Below are 27409 nucleotides of genomic sequence, written 5' to 3'. Positions count from 1 at the left end.
TGGGCTGCTATTTCAAGTCCCCAGCCCTTCCCAGGGAGAAAGACAGGCTTTCTACTCCAGAGGGCTACAGACTCAGAAACCCTGTCCTATAGGGTTGCTAGGAGTCGGTATTGACTTGATGGCAGTGAGGTTTTAAACATTTGTTTCATTATAGCTATTCTAGTGAGTTATTGATATTTTAATATGGGTTTTCCATGTCCATTTTAGCCTCAGATTTTGGCAAAGTGTCTGGTAGAAAGTAAAAAAGTTTTAAAAAGTAAGGAAAAACTAATGTAGTTTATGTCAAGTTTATTTTTGGCCATTTAAAGGAGACTGAGGCAAATGAGCAATCCAAATAACTCATTGCAGTAAATTGTGTAAATAAAGATACTATATATCTAACATTGACACATTCCCACTCAGATTATGATACTTTGCAGGTGATAAGTACACTCATTTGATACATTAAAAAAATCTCCTTTGTTCTGGTCTCATAGTGGACAGGGATATAGCTCGAAGAAGACAGCTAGACTTTTTACCCTCATAGAGCTTATAGTTTAATGGGGGTTATAGATAAACTGACAGTTAACAGTGTCGTATGGCAGTTCTGTGATAAAGTATATAAATGATATATAAGATATAATACAAATATCCAAGTTGAGATTTGAATAAATCATTGTTATTAGTTGCCATTGAGTTGGTTCTGACCCATAGCGATCCTATGCACCATACAACAAAACGTTTCCTGGTCCTGTGCCATCCTCACAGGTGTTGTGTTTGAGCCCATTGTTAGAGCCACAATGCCGGTCTATCCCCTTGAGAACTCTCCTGTCCTTTGCTGCCCCAATACTTTACTAACCATGATGTCCTTCTCCAGGGACTGGTTTCTGCTGACATGTCCAAAATATGCAAGATGAAGTTTTGTTACCCTTGCCTCTAAGGAGCACTCTGGTCTTACTTCTTCCCAGACAGATCAGTTGGCTCTTTTAGCGGTCCATGGTGCTTTCAATATTCTCCAGCGCCACCATTCAAATGGATTGATTCCTCTTCAGTCTTCTTTATTCAGCGTCCAACTTTCACGTGCATATGAGGTGGTTGAAAATACCATGGCTTGGGTCAGGTGCACTTTAGTCCTCAAAGTAACCTCCTCGCCTTTCAATGCTCTAAAGAGATCTTAGGTATCAGGTTCGCCTAGTGTCCAGATAAAGTGTTGTAGGCCAGTGTAACAGCCTCAGTAAACACACAGAGCTGAGACAAAGACTGGCAAATGGGAAGCTACTATAGTTCCTTAGTCTGGGGAGGGGGGGTGAAAGAAGCAGGAGTCAAATCCTTGAAGGCCTTACAGACTATTTTAATTCAAACCAAACCCAACACACTGCCATTGAGTTGATGTCAATTCATAGTGACTCTTTAGGACAAGATAGAACTGCCCTGTGAGGTTCTGAAACGGTTTATGGGAGTAGAAAGCCTCATCTTTTTCCCAAGGAGTGACTGGTGGGCTTCGAACTGCTGACCTTGCAAACTGCAGCCTAACTCGTAACCAACGACTATGCCACCAGGACTCCTTACACATGATTTTAACAGCTATGAAATTAAGGTAGGATGGGAAATCTTTGAAGGGTTTAATCAGACGTGACACGATCAGATGCATGCTTTTAAAAGAGTACTATGACTTCTTTGTGGAGAGTAAATTGAAAGTAATCAGAGTGAAGTCAGGGAAATTGATGATAGACTTGTGTACCAATTGGTAATTTTGGCGAGAGCTGAGGACACCTGGACTAGTGAGAGAAGTACATTGGCTAAGGTAATATGCAGATTAGTGGGGTAAATGCTTTAGGTTAACATGAGTTTTGGAGTGAATGTTGGTTCCATTCACTGAGCTAAAGGACTGGAAAACAAGTAGGTTTTGCTGAAAAGGTGGTTTGAGGTTTGCATTTTCTTAGTTTGAGAAGCCTGCAGTTCCACCATGTGGGACTGGAACCCAAGAGAAAGAGATCAGAGATAGAATTTGGGGGATCATCATTACATGGGTAGTTATTAAGAGTAGATGAGATTGCCTGGAAACCGAGAAAAGAAGGAAGCCTGAAACTAGAGCCCTACATTTAAGGAACAGCTCGAGAAAGTAGCACTTCTAAGGAGATAGAGGGAACATGAAGTTTGAGGTCCTAGTAGCTATGGCAATAGAGAAGTGGTCGGCAGCGTTTGTCCATAAGCCATCAAGTAGGATATGGATTGAGAGGTGTGTATTAAATATAGCAATATGGAGGCTGTTGATAACTTTGGGTAGGGTAGTCTAAAAATCATGGAGTCAAAAGACAGACGGTACCACCTTGAGGGTGTTCAGAAAATAAAGACTGACTACAGGAATGTTTTCAAGAGGCTTAGCTGAAGGAAATGAGAGAAGGCAGGAGCTGGAGTAGGACACAGGCGTAAGGGAGGGCTCGTTTTCTCACGGAATTCTGTGGCTTACTTTTCTTTATGGGGTTGTGATTTACATTCTCAGTATCGTGTCTGTTTTCTTGGCTGGCTTTTATTGTGAAGTGCTGGATGGGGCAGGAGTTGAAAATAGCGAACTATTTAGCTGCTATATTGTGTTAATCCTTTGCCTATAGTATGAACAACACTTTTATTGTCTTAACTAGCTAGGTTTTAGCCATAAGATTTTAGATATTTTGTTGATAATAAACCCTCATGTTAATATTATTGCATCTTCTGTTTGTTTGTTTTTAAGATCATTCATCGAGATATAAAACCTGAGAATATTTTAGTGTCCCAGTCAGGGATCACTAAACTCTGTGACTTTGGCTTTGCACGGACACTAGCAGCTCCTGGGGACATCTATACGGACTATGTGGCCACACGCTGGTACAGAGCTCCAGAATTAGTGTTAAAAGACACCACTTACGGAAAGTATGTATGCTTTGGGATCCCACCTAACCTTTCCTGACCATCTCTTTTATCTCTTAGTGTTATCTGTTATTTCCATTACTGACAGCCTTTGCTTTCTACATCTTGGTTGAAGCTAAGAAGAGCGACACCTCCCGTGGTAATGTCACCTGAAACGCAGGTATTTTGCCCTGGAGTAGTGCAGCCAGTGTACTCACGCCGAGTTAAAGGAAGAACTAAAACTTTTAATTAGCAGATGAACACCAGTGAGGAGGCCTGTAGCTTCTGCGCTGCCTCTGCCGTGTCCTGTTTGTAATCAGACTTCATAGAGAATATATACCTTTTACTTTGGCATTTACACACTGAGGAGTCACATACAGATGTTCCATTAACTCCGGTTTCAGGGTAATCATGGGTAACCGCTGTTGGCCCTGAGCAAGCAAATAGAACAAGAAGGTTCTTTACATCTGAGCCCAGTCTTAGGCTATCTTTGTTGACTAACTAGATCACAGGGCTCAGCTTTTAATCATTAACAGTTAGGTAGCTAAGAAAAGACTCAGAATTATCTTGTTCTTCTAGGTGATGTCCGAAGTCAACCTGTTTGTCCTTGAGCAATTTCTGAAAATTCCATAGAGACTCCATTAAGTAAAGTACCTTAAACTAACTGCCTTCAATAAGGGCTTCCCCCCCACCCCAACTACGTTAAGTACAATAACTTAGGTCACAGTCACCTCAAACAAAGGCCCAAGAAGTGCCTTTGGCATCCCCCCACACTTCTCCGTGCTTGCCCTCTGGCTAACAGCCCCAGGAGCCCCATGCAGAAATCCCTATCCAAACTTGCTTTCAGCTGTGCCTCTATCCGTGGCAGAGTGCCAGCTCAATGTCTCTTTACACTTTACATTCTGCAGAGATTTGTAAGTTATATAGCCCACTCTGCCAGGGTTGCAGTAGGAACTGCCAAGTTTCCCATCCCTTGGAGAATGAGACACCCTGACTGCAAAGATTGACAAATAATAAATTTTAAAGTGTACTGTTCTAGGTACCTCCCTAAGTGGCATGCTTTCAGTCTAGTGTGAAACATCAGTCTAACATAGAAACAATTCGTTCTACAGAACATAAAAGGATCAAGATGTATAACCGAATCCAAGAAAAAAAATGGGGAGCGATGATTAATTCTTGTATGTGACAGTGAACATTGATATACAAGTATCTATTTGAAACACTGTTTTTCAGTCCTTTGGGACATATACCCATGAGTGGATTTGATGGGCCAGATGGTGGTTCTCTTTTTAACTTTTGGAGAAACCACTGTACTGTTCTCCACAGCGGCTATCATTTTCATCCCTACCAACCTCAGATGGGAGTTCCAGTTTCTCTATAATAGATGAGAGTCTCAATTCCTCTATCACCTTCATTGCTTTTTAATTTTAAAAAAGTTTCTTCTTTTTCACTTTTTTAACCCTTAAATAGTTAAATTTATTCACTCTGTGTCCCTACTAGTTTAGGCTTTATTTCTGAAATGAGTTTTTTTTAAATCATTTTATTAAGGGCTCATATATTCTTATCACAACCCATACATACATCAATTGTGTGAAACACATTTATATATTCATTGCCCTCATCAGTCTCAAAACATTTGCTCTCCACTTAAGCCCCTGGTATCAGCTCCTCATTTTCCCCTCCCTCTCCGCTCCCCACTCCCTCATGAACCCTTGATAATTTATAAATTATTATTTTATCATATCTTGCACTGTCCAACGTCTCCCTTCACCCACTTTTCTGTTGTCTGTCCCCCAGGGAGGAGATTATTTGTAGATCCTTGTAATCGGTTCCCCCCAGAAGTGATTTTTTAAATTTCTAATTTGTTGCAGAATTTTGTCAACTAATTTGTGAGTTTCTCTAATTCTGATATATGTAGTTCTTTCATGTCTTATCACATTTCATTAATGTCTAATGTTTCCCAGCTCATTTTAAAATAGGTCATTTAATTTTTATCTATTTCATGGGCTCAGTTTTCTGGTGGGCTTTGTGATAATGTTCTACTCCTTATTCTTTTTTTCTCTATCATTTGCAAGTATTGGGAATTAGCTTCAGTATTTGAATGTTGCTAATTTTTATATGAAGTTAATTTTTCTGAACTTTGAGAAGGAGGCATATTTCAGGATAGCTTTTCTTTCTTTTTTCAAATAAGTCATTTTATTGGGCGCTCTCTCAGCTCTTATGATGATCCATACAGCAATTGTATCAAGCACATTTGTACATGTTGCCATAATCATTTTCAAAACATTTTCCAGGATAGCCTTTCTAACTTCATAGAACTCCTGCTTCTATTTTTGTGTAATGTTAAAAACAAAAACAGAAAACGTAGTAGCTCTTTTCTGGCTCTGTTCTCACATATTTTTATCTGGGTCTTTCACTTTGTCTTCAATGTCACTATCCTGTCCACTTTGATTCCTCTCTCATCAGTTTCTCAAGCTACCTTGTTGCTTATCTTTGCACGCTAATCTTCAGAAGTGAGTCACCAGATCTTTCTTTCCAATTTGCATTAGTTATTTAAAATACTGGTGGAAGAGCTTCCAGCTTTTAACAACGCAAAGGCCACCACCTGTTTGTAAGTATGATACCAAGTTTGCAAGTTTGGATACCAACCCAACCCAACTGCCATCAAGTTCCATCAACCTCACAGTGTCCCGCTGAGACAGCAGAATTGCTCCATAGCAAATCTTTCTGTATATAGGCAACTTTCAAAAAAAAAAAAAAAGAATAAAAAAATAAAATAAAAAAATTTTTTAAAAAATAGGCAACTTTCTCCTTTGGAGTGCTGGTGCATTTGAAATGCTGACCAAGCATTTAACTACAATGTCCCCAGAGCTCTTTAGATGATGGGTTAAAAAAACAAAAACAAACAAAATAAAACCCTCATTGCCATAGAGTTGATTCCAACTTACGTTGCTGTTAGGTGGCACCAAGTTGTTTCTGACTCATAGTGACCCTATGAACTGGCACCCTCCTCACAATTGTTCTGTTTGAGCCAAATAAGATTTCTGAGAGTGTAAATCTGTGGGAGCACACAGCTCCATCTTTCTCCCTAATCAACTTGCAGGTTAGCAGCCTAATGCCTAACCCACAGCTCTACGAGGTGGATAGGAGTCATTATTCCAAACATTTTAACCAGCTGGATTACTGAAAAATAGGCCTTATTATATAATTTGTGCTTTATATGTTATGAAATTTATATTTATACTTCTAACTGAAAAGTGCTATCTTATATTTTATTTGTTTAATTTTATTTTGTTGTTGAGAATATACACTGCAAAACACACCATTTCGACTATTTTTGCATGTATAATTCAGTGACATTGCTGGCTTCCTTAGAGCTGTCGAAACACTCTCACTTTTCTTTTCTGAGTTGTTCCTTCCTAATTAGCAAAAATCTACTGCCCCCTAAGTTGCTGTCGTCATTTTGATCCCACATGGATAGATCTTAAAGAGGTTTGGTATCTTTTCATCTGTTCATCACCTCTAGTGATACAAACTAGTTATATATATATAATCTGAAAAACAGATTATGTGGACAAAATGTGGATTATGATTGACTTAAAGTGGATGAAGATAAATAAAATATGACTGGTAACATATTTGGGATTTTTATTTATTACTTTTAAAATTCAAGATGATTATAGTATTCAATTATTCTAGTTCTTAAGTCATTTATACTAATGTCTTTAGATATGTTTCTGGAATAATTTTATTTATTTATTTTAAACATTTTATTAGGGGCTCATATAACTCTTATCACAATCCATACATATACATACATCAATTGTATAAAGTTCATGTGTACATTCCCTGCTCCAATCATTCTCAAAGCATTTGCTCTCCACTTAAGCCCTTTGCATCAGGTCCTCTTTTTTTTTCCCCTTCCCTCCCTGCTCCCCCCTCCCTCATGAGCCCTTGATAATTTATAGATTGTTATTTTGTCATATCTTGCTCTGGAATAATTTTAGAATGATAATTGCTTTTTATCTGTATTGCTCCATGACTTAACAAGAAATTTGAGTAAAAATTATTTAATTTTGTTAATAAAATACAATAATATTTAATGTATGCCCTTTAATAGGCATATGATGCTTCAGTGAAAATTTATAAATGATGCTACTTCAACAAGGAAAGGAGCCCTGGTGCCATAATCAGTTACTCACTGGGCTGCTAACCTCAAGGTCAGCGTTCAAAACCACCAGTCATTCCACAGGAGAAAGATGAGGGTCTTTTGTACTGCAAAACCTTAGAGCCTTAGAAATCCAAAGTAGTAGTCCTACTCTGCCCTTTAAGGTTGCTATGAGTCCAAATTAACTCTAAGGTTGTTTTTTTTTAACACATACAAGGACTTGTAGCACCGTGGTTAAGTATTCAGCTAGAGATCCATGGTTTGAACCCACCAGCTGCTTCATAGGACAATGATGAGGTACTCTATACTTCCCAAAAGACCCTTGGAAACCTTATGGAGTAGTTATACTCTGACTTATACAATCACTATGAGTCAGGATTGACTTGAGGTCAATTACTAGCCACTTAAAGATTCTGTTTCTTAGACCTTGACTTTATTTTGAAAGTTTTGTAAAGATTGAAATTTTACATAGCCTCTGCATGAAAAAAAAAGTCACTCATTCTTATCCCTTCCAGACCTGTGGATATCTGGGCTTTGGGCTGTATGATCATTGAGATGGCCACTGGAAACCCCTATCTTCCTAGCAGTTCTGATTTGGATTTACTCCATAAAATTGTTTTAAAAGTAGGTAGGTAATATTGAAATATTCTGTTACATGCCTGAAATAAATATTGCCAGATCAATTCTGCTTGATTTTCAACTTAAGCTTTTACTTCATAAGAACAGGGAGGCACATTGTTTTGATAGATGGCAGCAGATGGGTGCCTTAGGCAGATAAAGAAGAGAGCAAATTCTCCTGTTTTTGCAAGTATTATTTTCTTTGCGCGGGTACAAATAGCTATGCCATATGCTACAAATTGATGGTCAGAAAAATAGTATAATAAGAACTGACTTCACTTTGCCTGAAAGCTGTTTTTAAATGTTGGCTTCTACAAATCTTTGCATCTCTAAACCAGGCCTTTAAAATAGTAGACTTGAGTCAGATGCTTTTTTGAAGATACTTGGCAACAGAAATTCAATTGTTCATGAACTAAACACTTTAATCCCCTACCCCCACCCCACCCCCCAAAAAACAAATTCCCACAAGCGTCACATTAGTGGGTAGTCAGTTAAATAGCTTATCTGGGAATATATTTGATGAGAGCTTCATTATTTGATAGCTGCTTTGTGATCCAAACAATGTAGTTAGCCATGCTCATGGGTTTTCAATATTTGTTTTCTTCTTATTTCTGAATGAGAAACTTGTGTGGTGGGGAAACTATACATGAACAAGTAGTAACAGAATCATTAGGAAAGGCTATAATAGTGCTGAGAACAACTATGAAAACAGTGTATTGGGGTAAATATTGCTTTAAGGCATTATAACATTTTTGGGGTATCATCTTTGAAGTTCTGGTTTTGAAATTATGTTATACAAAATCTTATAGACTTTGAAATCTGTTCTCTCATTTTGCGGGTATAGAGAAGTTTGCCCAAAGTTAAAGGGCTAACTGTAGAAAAACTGATGCTAGAATTTAGGATTTTCTACAACTTGAATGGTTCTTTTTATTCTACTACTACTCCCTCACCTTGTTTCCTTTTGGGTCATATTTAGATTGTTGTCATTTTAGTAATTTAGCTTTTTCTTTCTCCACCCTGTCCCCATCCCACAGTGGTTTTCTAATGTTAAGGTCAGTGGTTCAAACCCACTAGCCACTCCAAAGGAGAAAGATGAGATTTTCTGCTTCTGTAAAGGTTTCCAGCCTTGGAACCCCACAGGGACTGTTGTACTCTGTCTATTCTGTCTTATAAGGTCACTATGCATTGAAATCACCTCAATGGTTTTGCTGATGAGCACCTACTAGTTAAACCACTTAGATACCCACTTGGGAATGTTTTCAATGTGCCTATCCTAATAGCATTTTATTTTAGGCCTTATGAATTTGAGAAAAGAAAATACACTTGGTAGATTTACACTTTCTGTTGCATATATGCTACAACAGATTACTGGGGATAGTTCTTTGATCATGTTTTATAATATTCAGATGGTTCTATGCTTAACTTTTAAAATTTAAAGTTCATCATTGTTAGTCTCTTCTTAGTTCTTTAGTAGTTTATTGTAGATCACATAACAATGTGAAAATTTTGATTATGGACTAATTTCCCTACTTTCTTATAATATGTATTTTCTAAGATTTTTTTTGTCTTTTCAGGCAATTTGACACCTCACTTGCAGAATATATTTTCCAAGAGTCCCATTTTTGCTGGGGTGGTCCTTCCTCAAGTTCAACATCCCAGAAATGCAAGAAAAAAATACCCAAAGTTAAATGGATTATTGGCAGATATAGTTCATGTATGTTAAGAAATTAAGGACTTTTTTCCTGGAAATTTTGCATAAATTATAATAGTTTAAAAATATGATAATGGAATGTCAAAGTAATTAGTGATGTTATCTATTAAAAATATTGTTGTTGTTAGGTGCCATTGAGTTGGTTCTGATCCAAAGCGACTCTGCGTAACAGAGCAAAGCATTGTCCGGTCCCACACTGTCCTCACAATTGCGCCTGTGCTTGAGCCCATTGTCGGCCATGGTCACTCCATCTCCTGGAGGGTCTGCCTCTTTTTCTCTGACCTCCATTCTACCTCCTTCTCCAGGGATTGGTCTCTCCTGAAAACATGTCCAAAGCACGTTAGGAGAAGTTGTGTCAGCATTGCCTTTAAGGAGCACTATACTCGTCTTTAAAAATCACCACTGTTTCTAGTTGCCTTTGTCGATTCTGGCTCACGTTGACCCGTTGTGTGTTGGAGTAGAACTGGGCTCTATAGGGTTTTCAATGACTAACATTTTAGAAGTAGATTGGTCTTTTGCAGTGCCTCTGGATGAACTTCAACCTTCAACCTTTCTGAGACTGTTAAGCTGAAAGCCTTTTAAGATAATCATGTCCACTATTTTTTAGTTTTTTTCTTCCTACTTTTAGATTCTCTACCATAAATTAACAAGGAGATCTCTAAGGGGAGCCAGAGGCAGATGAAGAAAAAAAAATTTAAAGATCCTGGAATGGATTTTGGGCTCACACTAAATCCTAGTTCCAATTTAAGAACAATTAGTTCTTGCTCTCATGAAAGAAATACAGAAGATATGGGTGCTCTAGCAAAATGTGGTGAAGAAATTAGATGGTACCCAGCTATCAGATAGCCTCTGGGGTCTTAAAGAATTGTTTCCAAACAAGCAGGCATCTAAGTGAGACATCAACTAAGTCATTGTAAGAAGCATACCAACATCGGTGACCCAAAGATTGTAAATTATATAAAGCCAAAGGAGGGAATGGTATCAGAACTTAAATTGTGAGATTCTGGTTTGCAGAATATGCAAGGCTATGGATAATAGTGGAAACCCAAGATACATTGTGAGATACATAGGACATAGGTCTCCAGTGATTTCCTCTAACCATAATTGAGATATGGGAATAAGTTGACTAGCAAACAGAAAGTATTGGAGAGGTGACTATAGGAGATAAAAATGACAAACCTGTCTCGATCAGTTAAAACCTTGTCACTGAATCCTCCCTCTGATACATTTTGTGTCTGATCTGATTTTCAATACTTTCTGTGAATTTTTTTTCATATCGGGATTTATCTTTGATGTATCTTGTCATTGAGGATATTCTTCTTGAATCTTTGTCCTGTGTTCGTTTCTTGATGTATGAAACCCTGGATTGGTGAACCTGTAGAGACAACAAGCACAAGAAGGGCTCCTGGGTTTACCATGGGGGAGGGCTGGTGTAACGGGGAGCTAAAGGAAGAAAATGTCTTGAAATTGATTGTGGTAGCAGTTGTACAATAAATACTACTTAATGTGATTGAACTATCGTATGGTATGATATTTGTATTGGCACCCAATAAAATGGCTTTGAAAAAAGCGTTGGTTAAATAAGCTATAATAAATCTATAGCATGGAATACTTATAAAAACAAACAGGAAACTACATATCTGGGGCCAGTTGACAACAGCAATGATAAAGACTTAAAAAGTTAGGAGGCAGCAAGCTTATGTTAATGGGTGCAGAATGACTCAGAAAAGTATGGGGGGATGGGTGAGGGAGAATGGTTGCACAACCTGAATAATGTCATCGATATTACTGAATTCTAGAAATTGTTGGGTTGGCGTGTGTTCTGCTGTGTGTATTCTCAACAAGAATGAAGTACGTTATTAGAAATGGTTATCTAAGTTTCAAAGGAAACGTAATGTTCCTCACTTGTCTGTTAGTTTACCACACTGTCATGGCCTACATGTGGCTGTGATGCCGGCAGTTCTGACAAATACCATCAGGGTTACCCAGGATGAACAGGTTTCAATGGGGTTTCCAAAGTAAGAACAGCTTAGGAAGAAGGAAGAGGCTGTCCACTTCTGAGGGATTGGCCATTGAAAACCTTCTGAACAGCAGCAGTAGCGTTGTCTGATAGAGTGCCAGAAGAGGAGCCACTAGATGAGAAGACACTCCAACTATGCCGAGGTAGGAGCTGCCTCCTAAAAATAGATCTTAATAATGTAGGTGGAGAAAAGCTTTTAGGAGCTTCACTTGCTGATGGGGTATCTCTCAAAATGAGAAGAAACATGCAAACATCCATTAATAATTAGAACATGCCATGTACAAAGTATGAATCTTAGAAAATTGGAAGCCATCAAAAATGAAATAGAGCACATAAAAATCTATTTCCTAAGCATTCGTGAACTGAAATGAACTAGTATTGGCAATTTTGAATCAGACAATCATTTGATTTACAGTAATTACCATGGGAATGACAAATTCATGAAGAATTGCATTAAATTCATTGGTCACAAGAACATTTCAAGCTCTCTGTTGAAGTACAGCGTGACTGGATAATACATGTAATAGGGTAACATCTATATGTCTGTAAGGAAGACCAGTTAATATAACTTTTATTCAAATTTATACACCAACCACTAAAGACTATAATAAAGAAATGGAAAAATGTTACCAACTTCTTCAGTCTGAAATAGTCTGAAAAACATACTAGCAAGATGCATTGATAATTACTGATAATTGGAGTGGAAAAGTTGGCAACAAAGAAGTATATGTAGTTGGAAAATAGAGCCTTGGTGATGGAAATTGTGCTAGTCTGGGGAGACTAGAGAAACAAATCCATGGACACACATGTGTATAAGAAAGAGATTTATATACAAGAGCAATTGAACATTGAGAAAACATCACAGCCTAGTACAGATCAGGTTCATTACTCCGATATTAGCCCATATGTCCGATACCAATCTATAAAGTCCTCTTCAGACTCACAAAACACATACAATGAAGCCAAATGCAGGACGATCACAAGCCAGTGGGTAGAAAGTCCTTGGGTCCAGTGGCGGTGTAAGCATCTCAGTGCTGGCAGGTATTTCTCTGTGGCTTCTCTGGCTTCCTAGGTCTGGTTGCATCTATGTGGCTTGTCTTCTGCAAAGTAGGGAGTAGCAGAAAGAGAAGTGTCTCCCGCCTCCCAAGAATAAATACTGGATTTTCCAGAATTCTCAGGAGAAGGCCACGCCCACACAGAGGTCTCATTGGCTATGATCTGATTGACAAGCTAGACTCCACCCCTACACTCAATCCTCAAATTGACCAAGGATTTTATATCTATACCACAGAAATGAAGCTGAAAATCCCATGATCAAATTTTGCAAGACTGGGACTTCTTTTTTTTTTACTGTGACTTCTTTTTCAACAACATAAACTGCAACTATGTATGTGGATCTCGCCAGTTGAAATACACAAGAATCAAATTTACTCCAGCTCTAGGAAGAGACCAGCATCATCAGCCTAAGAAGGCCAAGGGCAGAGTGTGGAACTACATCAGTTGCTCAGATATAAATTCAGGCTGAAGGTGCAAAAAATTAAAACAAGTCCACGGGAACCAAAGTATGACCTTGGGCATACCCCACTTTAATGTAGAGGCCATTTCAAGAACAGATTTGGTGAACTGAACTTTAAGTACAGAAGACCTGACAAGCTGTGGGATGAGATCAAGAATTCATACATGAAGAAACAAGTTTTTTAAATGACTGGAAAGAAAGAGAAGGCCAAAGTGGATGTCAGAAGAGACTCAAACATGCTCTTAAACAGTGTCCTTACAGCGAATGGAAGAAATGAGAGAGTCAAAGAGCTGGAGAAAAAATTTCGAAGGGCAGCTCAAGAAGGAAGAGGAGCCACTGAGACTATGACCCTAGGTCTCCTTCCTAAAGTGTAACTGAAGCCGCTCCTGGAAGCCATCGTTTAACTTAATAGAGTGTCCTATAGAATAGACAATAACTCCAGTCAGGAAGGCACTCCTTACAACTACTAATATGATACCAAAAAGGCAACAAAGATGAGAAGACGGGGAGGTGAAAAAAAGTAAAACTTCTATTATTAATATCCTATTATTAAAACCAGGCAATGGAAGCAGGGAAGTCAGAGTAGAAATGGGGAAAGCACTGTCACATTGCAGGAATTGTAAACAGTTGTACAGAATAACTTGTGCATGAATCACTGACTCAAAAGCTAATTTCCTATGTAAACCTTTATCTAAAGCATGATAAAAAAATTCCACTAAAATCCTGTTCAGTATGTAACAACACACACGCATCCTCTGACAGACGGGTGCTGATGGCACATCAGGCCTACATGCTGGGCATTGAACCTGGTTATCCCACCTGGAAGGAGATAATTCTATCCCTGCTTCCAGACTGAAACAGATTAGACAGAAAGGCCTGGCAATCTACTAAACATCAGCCAATGAAAACCCACTGGAACACCCTTTGTCCCCTTGGGTGGCGGTTGCTATGAGTTAGGATCACCTCAGGGGCAGCTAACAATAACAGCACAATAGCAACAGTACATCTTTTTAATTAAGCTAAGAATCAAATAGATGTCATCTTTAGCACATTCCAGTTCTTTTCAAGTAACAAGGATATATATATAATATATAGATATATAATTTATTTTTCCTCTCAAGAATAATTCTTTTTAGGTAATATAGTACATACCAACTCAAAATCAAACTCACTGCCATCAAGTTGGTTCTGATTCATGGTGACCCTCTAGGACAGGGTAGAACTGTCCCTGTGGGTTTCTGAGTCTATGACCCTTGACAGAAGTCAGAAGCCTCCTCCTTGTCTTGTGGTGCATGCTGGTGGTTTAGAACTGTTGACCCTGATAGAGCCCAACTCTATCAGGGCTCCTCCAGACTGTCTGGGCTTACCTAAATAACAAACAAATAACATTTGATGGCAGCTTCTTCAAAGTCCTGTGCCAAGTTTTCTACCATTACCTTACTTAAGCCTCCAAACACAGAAGTTAAGGACAAATACTATTCTAGTCATTTTATAGCTAGGACAGCTAGAGCATGGCCATTCAGTAACTTTGCCAAGGCGAGAGAGTTTATCTGTAGCAGAACTGGGTTGTGAATGCAGCTTCTGTGGTTCTGGAGGTCTAGCTTTTAAACACTGCCCTGTTGTTAGGTGCCTTGAGTCACCTCCTACTCACAGCGACCTCATGTACAACAGAACTAAACACTAGCCCGTGCCATCTGCCATCCGCACGGTTGTTATGCTGCAGAACTCTTTGAGGGCCTTCCTCTCAGAGCCCTTACTTTGCCACGTCCTTTGGCGGGACTTCTCTCTCCTGACAACATGCCAAAGTCCATGGGAGTAAGACTCACCATCCTCACAGCCAAGGAGCATTTTGTACTCTCCCATGAAGCGCTTGTTTGTTTTTTGCTGTTCGTGATACTTTTAATATTCTTAGCACCATAATTTTAAAAAGAGTAGGTTAGAGGATTGTATCAACTTACTAAGTTCACCGATTCTTCTCCTGTCTTGCGCATACGATGTTCAGCTGTTGCATGCAGATGGCGTGATTGAAAACACCATGACTTGGGGCAGGAGCACCTTAGTTCTCAAAGGACATACTTCCCACCACTTTAAAGAAGTCTTGTGCAGCTTATTTACCAATGCAAACTATCATTTGATTTCTTGATTGCTGTTTCCATGAGTGTGGATTGTGAATCCAAGTAAAATGAAGTCCTTGATACCAAGTTTCCTCCTGTTACGAAATTTTATGGTCCAGATGTGAGAATTTTTACTTACTTTACACTGAGTTGTAATCCATGTTGACAGTCTTTGATCTTCATTAACAAGGGCTTCAAGTCATTTTCCTTTTCAGCAAGCATGGTATCCGTATATCACAAGTTGTTAAACTTTCCTCCTACCCTGATGCTGTGTTCTACTTCATATAGTTCAGGTTCTTAGATTATTTGCTTAGCATACAGACTGAATAAAACCCCAAACCAAACTCACTGCCATCGAGTCTATACTGACTTATAGGACAGACTGGGTAGAACTGCCCTCTGAATTTCTGTGACTTTAACTCCCGAGGAGCAGCTGGTGGTTTTGAAGTGCTGACCTTGCAGTTAGCAGCCCAATACATAACCGCTACACTACCAGGGCTCGTCACAGACTCAATAAGTATGGGTGTGTTATCACTAGTTTGTTTCTTTTTATTAACAAGCACTATGGAAATAGCACAGTTCATTTATTCATTCCCTATTGATAGCAAATGAGTTGTTTATAGTTTTTAGGTATTACTAATAATGTTGCTCTGAATATGTGTGAAAGTTTTTTTTGTAAAATATCTTTTAATTTTATGTCTATCAATATATCAATGTATGTCTTTCAATATCTAGGAGTAGAGTTACTGGGTCATAAGGTAGGTGGACAGTTAATTTTTGAAGAAACTATCAATTTGTTTTCCAAAGTTTAACATTTTACATATCTCAATTAGGACGTGTATTTTAATTTTTAGAATTGGATTATTCATATCCTGGCTAACTTCTCTCCCTCTGAAAGACTGTGGTTTTGGGTGACCTTTTAGCCTTTTTCAGTTAAGTTGTATTGATTGATTACCATTATGTTCTAACATATTGTTAGCTTAGATTAGCTTAAAATATTTTTAACCCTGGAAAAATATGCTGTGGCTCAAATCTATGTTCTTATATATATTTTTTTGTTTTGTTTTTCTTTTTTGTCTTTATGTTCTTATATTTTATGGCTGTGCTATACTGGGTAATAATTTTGCAGCTATGTTAATATTAGATATGATAAAATTATATTTTAGTGAAAAGTAAAATAAGTAATAAAATATCAGAAGTATAAAAATATTTTTAGCTAAACTATGTTCACTTTCAGTATTAGGTATTAGCATTCCCACATCATACTATGGTTGTGTGGCTGTTAAGTGCCGGTGAGCTGATTCTGACCCCTAGTGACTCTGTGCATAACAGAATGAAACAGTGACCGGTTCTGCTCCATACTTAGAATTGTTCCTGTGCCTGAGCCCACTGTGTCAATCCATCTCGTTAAGGGGCTTCCTCTTTGTCACTGCCCCATCCACTTTACCAAGTATAGTGTCCTTTCACAATGTGAGTCTTTAAAAAATTACAAATTTTGAAATAAACAAAAGCAGCGTATTATACGTGAATACCTTGGATTTAAAAAAACATTTTAATTGTGATTTATCTGCTTACTAGTTGTCTAGGACAAATTATTTAGTCTCTGGGATTCAGTTTCCTCAATGGAGATAAAAAGAACCCCCTTCTGGGGTCCTTGATTGAAGGAGAAAGATAAGGCTTTCTACCCTTGTAGAGATTGAGAGTTCAGAAACCCACAGGGCAGGTCTACACTGTCCTAGGAGGTCACTCTGAGTCAGAATTGATTCAATGGCAGTAAGTTTGTTTTTTCTGGAGGGTTTTAGGTAGGACCAAGTGAGAAGAGAGGGATAGAGCATTGTATCAACTTACTAAAACCAATACCCAAACCCACGACCCCGGCGTCAGTTCCAACTCATAACAACCCTCCAGGTAAAGAGTGGCGCTGCTCCCTATGGTTGCCAACGTTGTAAATGTTTTATGCATCCAGACTGCCTCACTTTTCTCCCACCCAGGACTGGTGGCCTCTAATGCTGACCCATGGTTAGCTACAACGCCGAACTCACTATTTCCTCAGGATTCTTAAGCATCAATATAGGTTGCGTTTTATTATGCTATGCTTTCTTTAAGAGAAAGCATAAAACTTACAAAGCAGAGGACTTTTCTCAAATTCTATCTTAATTATTTTGATTGAAGACATTTATCTTATTTATAAGTATCGTTGTTTCGTTTTACACATGTTAGTTATGTAGTTATACACAGGTCCATTGTGTGCAACTATTATCTCAAATATTTGCAAAATCATATGATGCCATAGGGAGACCACTGAGTCAGAAGTCAGAACACGCAGACAAAAATTCTAGTATGCCAAATCAGTATCCATGCTTCCAGATCTGTTTAAATTAGAAATGGTTATCCGGGAACTTTCTACCTCACAGGACTGAAAGGAGGGCTGAAAATTTCTCCTAATTCTAGCAGGTCAGGCTGATCTCTGTTTTGACTAGAACCAAGGACAGTAGGGTCGCTTTATGTCAGAACTGACTCAACGGCAGTGCATAGGATAGTTAACCTGTAGTAATGCTGTGCAATAGCACATTTCTTAGGGAAATAAGAGTTCAGAATTTACTGTCAGAAATATCTAAGGGAAAAATTCTAAGGTTTAATTTTACCTTTTTAAGAACACTTTTAGCTCTAAGCAACTAACTACTACTTCATAAGTCAAATAAGTTTAATTTTTACAGTGCTTAGAGCCCTGTCAAGAGTTCACTTAACATTAGCATCTTCTTCCTTTTTAAGGCTTGTTTGCAAATTGATCCTGCTGAGAGGATATCTTCTACCGATCTTCTACATCATGAGTATTTTACTAGAGATGGATTTATTGAAAAGTAGGTATTTTGAGTTCACATGGATTTTTAAACTGTTGTATTAGATCCTTTACTAGCATAAGAATTGCTACAGAGGTTAATTCATCTTTACAAAAGCTTACTGGGTTACTGTATCAAGTACTGACTCACTCACTTCCACTGACTCAATACCAACATACTCATACCAACAATATAGGGCAGGATAGAACTGTCTCTGTGGGTTTCTAATATTGTAACTCTTTACAGGAGTAGAAAATCTCATCTTTCTCTGTTGAATTGGCTGGTGGTTTCGAACTGACGCCTCTGTGGTTATTAGCACAATGCATAACCACTATGCCACCAAGGCTCCTTCCAGGTATTGACTAGGCAGGTGTCATAGATGATGATTCTAATAACAAAAAACTAATAATCACATCTAACATTTATTACAGTTACCATGAGGAAAAAAAACTCAAACCAACAGAAAAAGCTCCGTTGGGCAGAGCTTTTGTAGTATGCATTTTTATCATTGAGAAACTCGCTCTGAGTTAGTGCACTCAGTGGCATTGCCTGGGAAAGTTCTCTGGTCACAGTGAATTTTTTTTTGTAAAATCAGTTTTGCTTGAACCTTTTTTTTTTTTTCCCCGTGATGGCTGATTTAAAAAAAACTACATGCAGCTGTGAAGTGTTGTTTCCTGCTTGGGAAAGATGCCACGGAAACTATTGTGATGTTGAACACAGCTTACAAAGACAGCCCTAGGGGAAAAGTCAAGTATACAAGTGATTTTCTCATTTCAAAAAAGAAGAAATGTCGATTGATGACAAACCTCATTCTAGACATCCGTCAACTTCCTGAACGCATGAAAATGCAAACTTGCAGTGTGTATGGAATTCATTCCACCAGGTCAGACTGTTAATCAGGCTTTATATTTAGAGGTTCTGAAGAGATTGTGTAAGACTGTGTGACAAAAATAAGCCTCATTTGTGGCAGATGAGAGACTGGTTTTGCCACCATGACAGTTTACCTGCTCACTCAGCCATCTCAGTGCTCGAGTTTTTGGCAAAAACAGCATGCTGCTCTTGCCCCACGCACCTTATTCAGCTGACCTCACTCCGTGTGACTTCTTTTTGTTTCTGCAAATGCAGAGGGACATGAAAGGACAGAGATTTGATGACCTAGAAGAGGTGAAGAAAAACGAAGGAGGTGCTGTCAGTCATCCAAACAGATGAGTTTGAAAAATGTCTCCAAGAATGGAATCACAGATTTGACAAATGTATTAAGTGTAATGGAGAGTACATTAAAGGTGATAAAGTTGTTTTGTAAAAAAATTGAAATATATAGCTTTGAAAAATTAATAAAACAATTTCGATTTGGGTGGGGGTACCTCCTCATATGTCAATGTGTTAAATTCTTTTCAAATATTTCGGTTGACATCACAGACCATATATGAGTGCATATAGAGTCAGGACTTTATGGTTTTATCCTCATTTGGACCTCTGCCTCCAAATAATCCTAATTTTCATCTTTCTATTGATTTTCTGACCTGTAGTTCTCTGGGTCAGAGCATCTGCCTTTAGTCAGTTTGTCGTACTGTGTTGCTTGTATGTTGCTGTGAGGCTGGATATTCCACCAACATCTCAAATATCTTTATGGTCGCTCACAGTGAGCATGTTTCAGTGGAGCTTCCAGAATAAGACAGTCTAGGAAAAGAGAGTGGAGCCCTGCTGTTGTACTGCTTATGGGTTGGGCTCAGCAGCTCCGCGGAAGAAAGACTGGGTTTTCTACTCCCGTAAAACTCACAGAGGTCATTATGAGTCAGAATTGACTCAGTGACAGTGAGTTTTTCCTGAGAGGGAAAGAGGCCTATTTATTTTAAAAGAAAGAAAGCAAGGAGGCAGGGGGTGGGGGTGGGGTTAAGGTAAATCTTATGAACAGTAGCAGCACATGATCTGGCATAGTGCCAAAAGATAAGTTCCTCAGGCTGGAGGACATTCAAAATACAAGTAGAGAAGAGCTGTCTCCTCAGAGTAGGAGTTGGCTTTCATGGTTGGGATATGGCTTTTGGGAACTTTATTTGTCTGAGGTGGTAGGACTCAATTGAGAAGAAAGAGCTGCAACCATGCAGTAATAATTTGAACAAGTAACAAGGATGAACCTAGGAAAAATGAGAAGTTGTCAACAACAAAATGAACAGATAAAGATCAATCATCGAAGGCCCTGGTGAACTGAAATGGACTGATATTGGCCATTTAAAATTGATCCACTATGCCAGCAATGACAAATTGAAGAGGACTGGTATTACACTCATTGTCAAAAAGAACATTTCAAAGTTTATCCTATAGTATCTTGTAGCATTTATCCTATAAGTGGTAGAATAATATTCATAGGCCTACAAGGAAGATCAATTAATATGACTATTAATAAATTAATGCACTGGCAATAATGTCAAAGATGAAGAAACCATAGTTTTTTAACAACTTCGGTTTTCAGATATTAATCAAACATATAATCAAGATACATTGATAAACTACTGGTAATTGGGATGATAAAGTTGAAAATCAAGAATAAGGATAAAAACCAAACTCACTGCCATCAAGCCTATGCTAACTCTTAGTGACCCTGTAGGTGAGGGTAGGACTTCCACTTTGGGTTTCTGAGACTTTGGATTCCTTAATCCTGAAGAGAAACTGTTATGTTTGAACTGCTGACCTTGCAGTTAGCAGCTCAGGATGAAATCCACTCTGCCACCAGGGCTCCTTAAAAAAATAGATTATGGGTGACTTCTCTGACTTAACTCCTTGGGACTCAGAACTGCCTGGGGACTCAAGATGCCCCCACCCTTCTCTGCTCTCGCTTTCCCCCGGGGAGTTCTTTCCCTGCCTCAATAAAATCTTTCTCAACTTCAAAAAAAAAAAAAAGTAGATTATGGAATTGGAATACATGGCCTCGGTGATAGAAATAATGCTAGAGGTCATTTGATAGAAGTTTGTAAGACCAATGACTTATTCCATTATATATATTTTTCAACAACAAAAGATGACTATACCCATGAACTTCCCCAGTGGAATAAGTAGGAACCAAATTGACTACATTTATGGAAAGAGATGATGGAGAAGCTTAATAGCATTAGTCAAAACAATGCAAAAGACTGGCCCAAACAAACAAACAAAAACAAACTCTCTGCCATCAAGTCAATTCTGACTCATACGGACCAAGGTAAAGCTGAAGCAAATGAAAACAAATCCAGGAGAATGATAGTATGATCTTGAATATATCCACCTGAATTTAGAGACCATATCAAGAATAGAAAAGAATCTTGGTGGTGTAGTTGGTTAAGCATTGAGCTGCTAACCCCAAAAGTCAGCGGTTTGGATCCACCAACTGCTGAATGGGAGAAAGATGAGACAGTCTACTCTTATAAAGATGTACTGCCTTAGAAGCCCTATGGAGCAGTTGCACTCTGTTGTATAGAGTCGTTTAGTTAAAATAGACTTTAGACAGTCTGATTGGTTTGGCTTGGTTTTCAAGACTAGTCTTAACACATTGAAGACTAATGACAACAGGCCATACGAGATGTGGGATAACATCAAGGGCAGCATACATGAAACAAGCACAAAAGTTAAAAATACAGGAAAGAAAGAAAAGACAAAAGCTGCTGTCAGAAGAGACACTGAAACTTGCTCTTGAACGTAGACTAATTAAAGAAATGAAGGAAAAGCACAAAAGAGATTTCAAAGATTGACTCAAGAAAACAAAGTATTATGATGAAATATACAATGACCTGGAGTCATAAAACAGAGAGATAAGAACATGCTTGGCATTTCTCATGCTAAAATAACTGAAGGAACAAATGTAAGCCTTGGGTTTTGATATTGAAAGTCTAGGGGGGGCGGATATTGAACTGTGCAGGAAGCATCGAAACAAGATGGGAGGAATATGCAGAGTTGCTCTACCAAAAATGATTGGCTAGTGTTCAGCTATTTTAGGAGATAGCTTATGATCAAGGCCGGATGTTACTGAAGGAAGAAAGCAAGCAGCACTGACACACTGGCATAAAACAGGCCTCAGGGATCGATAGAATATCACTTGAACTGCTTCAACAAACCAGTGCAGCACTCGAAGCACTCACTCGTCTATGTCAAGAAATTGGAAGGCAGTTAGTTGGCCAACTGACTAGAAGAGATCCATGCCTGGTGGGGTTTCAAGAAGTGCAATTTTTCCAAGAGGAATTACTGAGCACCGAATGAAGGGTGAGCATGATACTGGGGCGGGGGAAGGTAAAAGGAAATAGAAGAAAGAAGCAGGAGGCAAAAGCTGTTATAGAGGTATAGCTATAGGCATGTATATATATAAATATATTAATTTATAATGAAAGACATAGAAGCCAATGTACAGGGGACAACACTGGAGACACAGTGTGGGAATGGTGCCCAATCTGACCCACCACACCGAGCCATAGCACTCAGGGTGTGCAACAGAATAGCAAGGGGACCAGAGCAACGAAGTCTCCAGGGGATGCTAAAAATAGACTTTGGGGCCTGGGCCTGGCACCCCATCAGACTTGACCAGAAAGCACTCCTAAAGGTCAACAAACAGACCTTGAACTACTGTATTTACAGGCTTTGCTTTTCTTTGTTGCTGTTTTCTTATGTTGCTTTGCTCTGTCTTGTTTTTTGTGTGCATATTATTATCTCTCCAGGTCTATCTAGATAAGATAGGTAGGATAAACAATCTGGAGGCAAAACCAAGGGGACCAACATTTCCTGAGAGACATGAGAGAGGGGGAGGCAGGGGAAAGGAAGTGGGGGTTCACAAACCCAGGGACAAAGGAACAACCAGTTATCTAAAATCGATGGTGAGGAGGGTAGGAGCCTGATAGGCCTTGATTGAGAGCAATGTAACTGAGAGAGAAATTACTGAAACCCAAATGAAGGCTGAATATGTTAGCAGGACAAGAGGAAAGTAAAAGGAAATAGAAGAAAGAACTAGGAGGCAAAGGGCATCTATAAAGGTCTAAATAAAGACATGTACATATGTAAATCAATATATATATATGACGATGGGGAAATAGATCTATGTTCATATATTTATAGGCTTAGTATTAAGGTAGCAGGTGGACATTGGGCCTCTACTCAAGTACTCCCTCAATGTAAGAACACTTTGTTCTAGTAACCTGGCATTCCATAATGCTCACCTTCCTGACATGATTGCTGAAGACAAAGCGGATGCATAAGCAAATGTGATGAAGAAAGCTGATGGTGTCTGGTTATCAAAAGATATAGTGTCTGGGGTCTTAAAGGCTTGAAGATAAACAAGAGGCCATCTAGCTCAGACACAACAAAGCACACATGGAATAAGCACACCAACCTGTGTAATCACAAGGTGCTGAAGGGATCAGTTGTCAGGCATCAAAGAAGAAAAATCATATGATTGTAAATGAGGGGAAGTGCGGAGTGGAGACCCAAAGGCCATCTGTAGGCAACTGGACATCCTCTTTCAGAAGGGTCATGGAGAGGAGCTGAGCCAGTCAGGGTACAGTGTAGCAAGGATGAAACATACAACTTTCCTCTAGTTCTTAAATGCTTCCTCGCCCACCCCTCCCCCCTCCACTATCCTGATCCTATTCTACCTTACAAATCTGGCTAGACCAGAGTATGTACACTGGTACAGATAAGAGCTGGAAACAGGAAATCCAGGACAGATTAAAGCCCTCAGAACCAATAATGAGAGTAGCGATACCAGGAGAGTAATGGGAAGCTAGGGGGAGAAAGTGGGAACCAATCACAATGATCTACATATAACCCTCTCTCTGGGAGATGGACAGCAGAAAAGTGGGGGAAGGGAGACATAAGACTCTGTAAGACATGAAAAAGAAAAACTAAATTATCAAGGGTTCCTGAGAGAGGGAGGGAGGGAGGGGAAAAATGAGAAATTGATACCAAGGGCTCAAGTAGAAAGAAATGTTTTGAAAGTTATGATGGCAACAAATGTACAAATGTGCTTGACACAATGGATGGATGGTGATAAGAATTGTATGAGCCTGCAATAAAATGATTAAAAAAAGAGAAGCCAATGTATATATATATATTTATATGTTAAATATTAAGATAGCAGATGGATTTTGGGCCTCTACTCAAGGCCTCCCTAAACACAAGAACATTTTGTTCTAATAACATGGCACTCTTTGATACTCACCCTCCTGACACAATTGCTGAAGACAAAATGGGTGCATAAGCAAATGTGAAGAAAGCAGATGGTGCCCGGCTATTAAAAGATATAGTGTGTGGATCTTAAAGGCTTGAAGTTAAACAAGCAGCCATCTAGCAGAGAAGCAAATAAACCCACATGGATGAAGCATACCAGCCTGTGTGATCATAAGGTGTCGATGGGATCAGGTATCAGGTATCAAAAGATACAAAACAGACAATGATATTGATGCAAAAGAGGGGCATTGGAGTGGAGACCCAAAGTCCATCTGTAGACAATTGGACATCCCCCCACAGAAGGGTTACAAGGAGGGGACATTCAACCAGGGTGTAGTATAGCATTGATGAAACACATATCATTCCTCTAGTTCCTGAATGCTTCCTTCCCCCCACTATCATGACCCAGTTCTACCTTACAAATCCGGGTAGACCAGAGAACACACATTGGTGCAGATAAGAGCTAGACACATGGAATTCAGGACAAATAAAACCCTCAGGAACAGTAGTGGGAGTAGTGATATCATGAATGTAGGAGGATAGAGGAGGAAGGGGGAATGTGGGGGGAGGGGGAGAAAAGGGGAACCCATCAAAAGGTTGGATATATAGCCCACCCCCCAGGGGGATGAATAACAGAAATGTGGGTGAAGGGAGGCAATGGGCAATGTAAGACACAAAATAGCAACAATAATATATAATTGATGAAGGATTGATGAGGGTGGGAGGAGTGGGGGAGGGAGGGGGAAAAAGAGTTGCTGATACCCTTGATCAGCAGAAAGAAAATGTTTTTGAAATGTTGATGGCAATATATATACCAGTGTGCTTAATACAATTGAATGATTGATTGTTATAAGATTTGTTAAGAGCCCTCAAATATGATTAATAATAGAGATCCATAGTATAACAATTCCCATAAAGGTGAGACAATAGACTAACAAAATTATTGAACAATATCTTTACTATCACACACAAGTATAATTTTGCTGAAGATAATTCATAATTGGTTGCAACTGGGAAATATGTGAAGTTCAAGGTGGATTCAGAAGAAGATGTGTTGCTGTCAGGCATCATTGAGTTGGTTCTGACCCATAGCAACTCTATGCAGCAGCACGAAACACTGCCTGGAACAAGGGATGGCATTGCTGATGTCAGTTGATCTAAGTTAAAAGCAGAGAAGACCAGAAAGATAAAGGTATTTGACTGTGTGGATCATAACAAATTATAGATGATATTGTACAGAATGGGGATCCTAGAGCACTTTTACTGTTTTTAAAAATCATTTTATTGGGGCTTCATACAGCTCTTATCACAATCCATACATATATCCATGTGTTGAGCACATTTGTAAAAATGTTGCCGTCCTCATTTTCAAAGCATTTTCTTTTTACTTGAGCCCTAGGTATCAGCTTCTCATATTTTCCCCTCCCTCTCCCACACTCTGTCCTTTCCTCCCTCCATCCTTCATGAACCCTTGATAATTTATAAATTGTTATTATTTGTTCATGTCTTATATTGATCGATGTCTCCCTTCACCCATTTTTCTGTTGTCCATCTCCCGGGGGGGGGGTTATATGTAGATCATTGTGATCCGTTCTCAACCTTCTCCTTACCCTCCTGGTATTGCTATTGTCAATGTTGGTCCTGAGTGTTTTAAAAAATCATGTTTTTAGGGGTTCATACAAATCTTATTACAATCCATACATACATCAATTGTGTAAAGCACATTTGCACATTCATTGCCCTCATCATTTTCAATACATTTGCTCTCCACCTAAGCCCCTGGCATCAGCTCCTCATTTTTTCCTCTCCCTCCCTGCTCCCCCCTCCCTCCTTAATAATTTATAAATTATTTTTTGTCATATCTTGTCCTGTCCAATGTCTTCCTTCATCCACTTTTATGTTGTCCCTCCCCCAGGGAGGAGGTCACATGTAGATCCTTGTAATCGGTTCCCCCTTTCCACCCCACCCTCCCTCCACCCTCCCAGTATCGCCACTTGCACCGCTGGTCCTGAAGCGATCCTCCGCCCTAGATTCCCTGTGTTTCCAGTTCTTATCTGTACCAGTGTACATCCTCTGGTGTAGCCAGATTTGTAAGGCAGAATTGGGATGATGATAGTGAGGGAGGAGGAAGCATTTAGGAACTAGAGGAAAGTTGTATGTTTCATCGTTGCTACATCACACTCTGACAGGCTCATCTCCTCCCAGAAACCCTTCTATAAGGGGATGTCCAGTGACCTAAAAATGAGCTTTAGGTCTCTACTACACACTCCCCCACTCATTCACTATGATAAGATTTTTTTGTTCTTTGATGCCTCATACCTGATCCCTTCTGCACCTCGTAATCACACAGGCTGGTGTGCTTATTCCATGTGGGCTTTGTTGCTTCTGAGCTAGATGGCCGCTTGTTTACCTGCAAGCTTTTAAGACCCCAGATGCTATATCTTTTTTAAAAATTGTTTTATTTTTTCTGTTTGAAAAAAAATCATTTTATTGGGGGCTCATACAATTCTTATCACAATCCATCCATCCATCCATTGTGTCAAGAACATATGTACATTTGTTGTGATCATCATTTTCAAAACATTTGATGCCATATCTTTTTATAGCCAGGCACAATCAGCTTTCTTCACTACATTTGCTTATTCACCCACTTTGTCTTCCACAGATGTGTTAGGAAGGTGAGCATCATAGAAAACCAATTTAATAGAAGAAAGTATTTTTGCATTGAGGGACAACTTGAGTGGAGGCCCAATGTTCTTCTGCTACCTTAATATTAAACCTATAAATATATGAACATAGATCTATTTTCCCATCCTCATATATAAAGTTATTTGCATATGTACATGCCTTTATTTAGACCTCTATAAATGCCCTTTGCCTCCTAGCTCTTTTTTCTTATTTCCTTTGGCTTTCCTCTTGTCCCACTATCTTGCTCAGTCTTCATTTGGGTTTCAGTAATTCCTCTTGGTTACATTACCCTTAATCATGCCCTACCAGGCCTCCCACACCCTCCTTACCACTGATTTCGATCATTTGTTGTTCCCTTGTCCCTGGGTATGTGAATACCACTACCTTTTCCCCCAACCTCCCCTTCTCCCATGTTCCCCCGCAACTGTTGGTCCTGTTGTTTTCTCCTCCAGATTATTCATCAAGCCTATGTTATTTAGACAGACCTGCCGAGATAATAACATGTACAAAAACAAGACAGAGCAAGACCAAGCAACAATATACAACAAAACAACAACAACAACAACAATCCAATGACAAAACAGAACAAAACATCAAGAAAGAAAGCTTGCAGTTAGTTCAAGGACTGTTTCTTGGCCTTTAGGAGTGTTTTCCTGTCCAGACTGTTGGGGCACCACGCCGTGGCC

General features: G+C 39.0%; 1 protein-coding gene across 6 annotated transcripts in view; it reads left to right on the top strand.

The window, feature by feature from the left end:
- The window catches only part of CDKL3 (cyclin dependent kinase like 3), a 63192-nt gene that overhangs the window by 10827 nt on the left and 24956 nt on the right, over positions 1–27409 (top strand). For 4 of the 6 annotated variants that reach the window (XM_075541557.1, XM_075541553.1, XM_075541554.1 and 1 more), the window contains 4 exons: positions 2711–2889; positions 7549–7661; positions 9226–9365; positions 17785–17873. In XM_075541557.1, coding sequence (XP_075397672.1) covers positions 7577–7661; positions 9226–9365; positions 17785–17873 — 314 coding nt within the window. In that variant the 5' untranslated portion in view covers positions 2711–2889; positions 7549–7576. The remainder of the gene's footprint in view (positions 1–2710; positions 2890–7548; positions 7662–9225; positions 9366–17784; positions 17874–27409) is intronic. The other 2 variants (XM_075541555.1, XM_075541556.1) reach the window with 2 other exon arrangements.

Source organism: Tenrec ecaudatus, chromosome 2, assembly GCF_050624435.1.
Source record: "Tenrec ecaudatus isolate mTenEca1 chromosome 2, mTenEca1.hap1, whole genome shotgun sequence".
Lineage (NCBI taxonomy): Eukaryota > Metazoa > Chordata > Mammalia > Afrosoricida > Tenrecidae > Tenrec > Tenrec ecaudatus.
This window is presented reverse-complemented; position numbering and strand designations above follow the sequence as displayed.